Source organism: Oncorhynchus nerka, linkage group LG15 (assembly GCF_034236695.1).
Source record: "Oncorhynchus nerka isolate Pitt River linkage group LG15, Oner_Uvic_2.0, whole genome shotgun sequence".
Lineage (NCBI taxonomy): Eukaryota > Metazoa > Chordata > Actinopteri > Salmoniformes > Salmonidae > Oncorhynchus > Oncorhynchus nerka.
This window is the reverse complement of record NC_088410.1, coordinates 10,714,185-10,719,184: the sequence shown is the minus strand read 5'-3', so window position 1 is coordinate 10,719,184 and position 5,000 is coordinate 10,714,185. Positions and strand designations below refer to the sequence as shown.

At 55.1% G+C, this 5,000-nt stretch overlaps 1 protein-coding gene across 1 annotated transcript in view; it reads right to left on the bottom strand.

The window, feature by feature from the left end:
* Window positions 1–5,000, bottom strand: part of sh2d3a (SH2 domain containing 3A) — a 44,177-nt gene that overhangs the window by 23,814 nt on the left and 15,363 nt on the right. The window contains 1 exon segment of the mRNA XM_065000955.1: window positions 4,634–4,779. Within this exon segment, the coding sequence (XP_064857027.1) occupies window positions 4,634–4,779 (146 nt within the window).

The following is a 5,000-nucleotide window of genomic DNA, read 5'->3' as shown; positions in this document are numbered from 1 at the left end:
CTGCCCCCAGGTGCCCTACCCTGCCCCCAGGCACCCTACCCTGCCAGCTGTTTCAACCAGTGAATACCTGGAGCCAGCAGGATCCTGGAGGCTGATGTGTCCCAGAGATAGACTCTACTGGAGAGGCCAGGTTAGCTCACAACCATATATGTTGTACGGCACACAGTATACAGTATGTCGTAGGGCACACAGTATACAGTATGTCGTAGGGAATACAGTATACGGTATGTCGTAGGGCACACAGTATACAGTATGTCGTAGGGCACACAGTATACAGTATGTCGTAGGGCACACAGTATACGGTATGTCGTAGGGCACACAGTATACAGTATGTCGTAGGGCACACAGTATACGGTATGTCGTAAGGCACACAGTATACGGTATGTCGTAGGGCACAGACGGAAACAGTCCCTGCTATGAGAAGACAGACAGACAGACGGACACAGTCCCTGCTATGAGAAGACAGACAGACAGATGGAAACAGTCCCTGCTATGAGAAGACAGACAGACAGATGGAAACAGTCCCTGCTATGAGAAGACAGACAGACGGAAACAGTCCCTGCTATGAGAAGACAGACAGGCGGACACAGTCCCTGCTATGAGAAGACAGACAGACGGACACAGTCCCTGCTATGAGAAGACAGACAGACAGACGGACACAGTCCCTGCTATGAGAAGACAGACAGACAGACGGACACAGTCCCTGCTATGAGAAGACAGACAGACGGACACAGTCCCTGCTATGAGAAGACAGACAGACAGACGGACACAGTCCCTGCTATGAGAAGACAGACAGACAGACGGATGAGAAGACAGACAGACAGACGGACACAGTCCCTGCTATGAGAAGACAGACAGACAGACGGACACAGTCCCTGCTATGAGAAGACAGACAGACGGACACAGTCCCTGCTATGAGAAGACAGACAGACAGATGGAAACAGTCCCTGCTATGAGAAGACAGACAGACAGATGGACACAGTCCCTGCTATGAGAAGACAGACAGACGGACACAGTCCCTGCTGAGAAGACAGACAGACAGACGGACACAGTCCCTGCTATGAGAAGACAGACAGACAGATGGAAACAGTCCCTGCTATGAGAAGACAGACAGACAGATGGACACAGTCCCTGCTTCATTAATTACTGTTCTGTTGACACAATTCTGTTTTAAGGGCTGCGTTTATGACAGTGTGGTTAATGATAAACCACACAACCTCAACCATCACACACACACCCTTCAACCCCTCACACACACCCTTCAACACACACCCTTCAACCCTCTCACACACACCCTTCAACCCTCTCACACACACCCTTCAACCCTCTCACACACACCCTTCAACCAGATGGACACACACACCCTTCAACCCTCTCACACACACACCCTCCAACCCTCTCACACCCTTCAACCCTCCAACCCCTTCACACACACACCCTCCTACCCCCCCAACCTTCTCACACACACACACCCTCCAACCCTCCAACACTCACACACAACCCTCCACCCCTCCAACCCCCTCTCACACACACACCCTCCACCCTCCAACCCCCCTCAACCACACACACCCTCCAACCCCCAACCCTCTCACATTCCAACACTGACACTACACACACACCCTTTAACCCTCAAACCTCTCACACACCTCCAACCCTCACACACCCTCCAACCCTCTCACACACACCCTCCAACCCTCTCAACACTCACACACACCCTCCAACCCTCTCACAACACCCTCCAACTCTCTCACTCACACCCTCCAACCCTCTCACTCACACACACACCCTCCAACCCTCTCACAACACCCTCCAACTCTCTCACACACACCCTCCAACCCTCTCACACACTCCCTCAACCCTCTCACACACACCCTCCAACCCTCTCACACACACACTCTCCAACCCTCTCACACACACACACACACACACCCACACACACACCACACACACACACACACACACACACACACACACACACACACACACCCAACCCTCTCACACACACACACACACACACACACACACACACACACACACACACACACACACACACACACACACACACACACACACACACACACACCCTCCACCCTCTGACCCTCACACACACACACACCCTCCAACCCTCTCACACACACACACCCTCCAACTGACCCTCTCACACACACACACCCTCCAACCCTCTCACACACACACACCCTCCAACCCTCTGACCCTCTCACACACACACACCCTCCAACCCTCTCACACACACACACCCTCCACACCCTCCAACCTCACACACACACATCCTCCAACCCTCTCACACACACACATCCTCCAACCCTCTGACACACACCCTCAACCCTCACACACCCTTCAACCCTCTCACACACACCCTTCAACCCTCACACACACACACCCTTCAACCCTCAGACACACCCTCCAACCCTCAACCACACACACACACATCCTCCAACCATCACACACACACACCCTCCAACCATCACACACACACACCTCCCAACCCTCACACACACACACCCTCCAACCGTCACACACACACCCTCCAACCATCACACACACACACCCTCCAACCCTCACACACACACCCTCCAACCCTCACACACACCCTCCAACCCTCACACACACACCCTCCAACCCTCAGACACACCCTCCAACCATCACACACACACCCTCCAAACCCTCTCACACATCCTCCAACCGTCACACACACACACCCTCCAACCATCACACACACCCTCCAACCCCTCACACCCATCACACACACCCTCCAACCCCTCACACACACCCTCCAACCTCACACACACACCCTCCAACCATCACACACACACACCCTCCAACCATCACACACACCCTCCAACCCTCACACACACACACCCTCCAACCCTCACACACCCTCCAACCCTCTCACACACACACCCTCCAACCCTCACACACACCCTCCAACCGTCACACACCCTCCACACACCACCCTCCAACCTCACACACACACACACCCTCCAACCCTCACACACACCCTCCAACCCCTCACACACACACCCTCCCACACCCCAACCCTCAGACACACCCTCCAACCCCCACACACACACCCTCCAACCCCACACACACACCCTCCAACCATCACACACACCCTCCAACCCCACACACACACACACACCCTCCAACCCTCAGACACCCCCTCCAACCCTCACACACACCCTTCAACCCCCTCACACACACCTCCAACCCTCACACACACACCCATCAACCCCCTCACACACACCTCCAACCCTCTCACACACCCACACACACACATCCTCCAACCCTCTGACACCCCTCAACACACACCCTTCAACCCTCTCACACACACCCTTCAACCCTCTCACACACACCCTTCAACCTCACACACACACACCCTTCAACCCTCTCACACACACCCTCCAACCCTCTCACACACACACACCTCCAACCATCAACACACACACACACCCTCCAACCATCACACACACACACCTCCCAACCACTCACACACCCTCCAACCCTCACACCCTCCAACAGTCACACACACACACCCTCCAACCATCACACACACACCCTCCAACCTCTCACACACACACACCTCCAACCCTCACACACACCCTCCAACCCTCACACACACACACCCTCCAACCCTCAGACACACCCTCCAACCCCTCACACACACACCCTCCAACCTCTCTCACACATCCTCCAACCCCTCACACCCACACTCCACACCCTCCAACCTCTCACACACACCCCTCAACCCCTCACACACACCCTCCAACCCTCTCACACACACCCTCCAACCCTCACACACACACCCTCCAACCATCACACACACACACCCTCCAACCATCACACACACACCCTCCAACCCTCACACACACACACCCTCCAACCCTCACACACACCCTCCAACCCTCACACACACACACCCTCCAACCCTCAGACACACCCTCCAACCGTCACACACACACACCCTCCAACCGTCACACACACACACACCCTCCAACCCTCAGACACACCCTCCAACCCTCACACACACACACCCACCAACCCTCAGACACACCCTCCAACCCTCACACACACACACCCTCCAACCGTCACACACACACACCCTCCAACCATCACACACACCCTCCAACCCTCACACACACACCTCACTCCACACCCTCAACCCCTCACACACCCCTCCAACCCTCACACACACACCCTTCAACCCCCTCACACACACCTCCAACCCTCTCACACACACCCATCAACCCCTCACACACACCCTCCAACCCTCTCACACACACCCATCAACCCCTCACACACACCCTTCAACCCTCTCACACACACCCATCAACCCCCTCACACACACCCTTCAACCCTCTCACACACACCCTTCAACCCTCTCACACACACCCTTCAACCCTCTCACACACCCTCCAACCCTCACACACACCCTCCAACCGTCACACACACACACCCTCCAACCCTCAGACACACCCTCCAACCGTCACACACACACACCCTCCAACCCTCTCACACACACCCTCCAACCCTCACACACACCCTCCAACCCTCACACACACCCTCCAACCCTCCCAGTCTTTTGATATGAAAGTGTATATTCCTAGTTTTGTACCTGCGTTTCCTTGTCTGCTCGGGGGCGAGTCCTGGGCTGAGCCCCTCCTCCAGTGGGTGGAGCTGTGAACAGGAGGCGGAGACTGTGACCTTGCGTCGAAGGCGGGGCAGAACACTCTGACGGAACAGATCCTTCCTGGGTTTCACCTTTAGCGCCAGAACAGAACAAATGAACGGAGAGCCATCGGAGAGACCAAGCAGACAACATGAGCAACCTGATCCAGGGCTTCTGGTCACTTCTATTGGCTGGGAAGAGTTCTATTCATCTTCTAGAGATTCTACTGGTTGAGGAAGTAGATTCATTCTTCGTCATCTCGTTAGCCCAATTCTGTTTTGCCCCCTTCTCCCTGAAGTGTGCACTTGTTCAC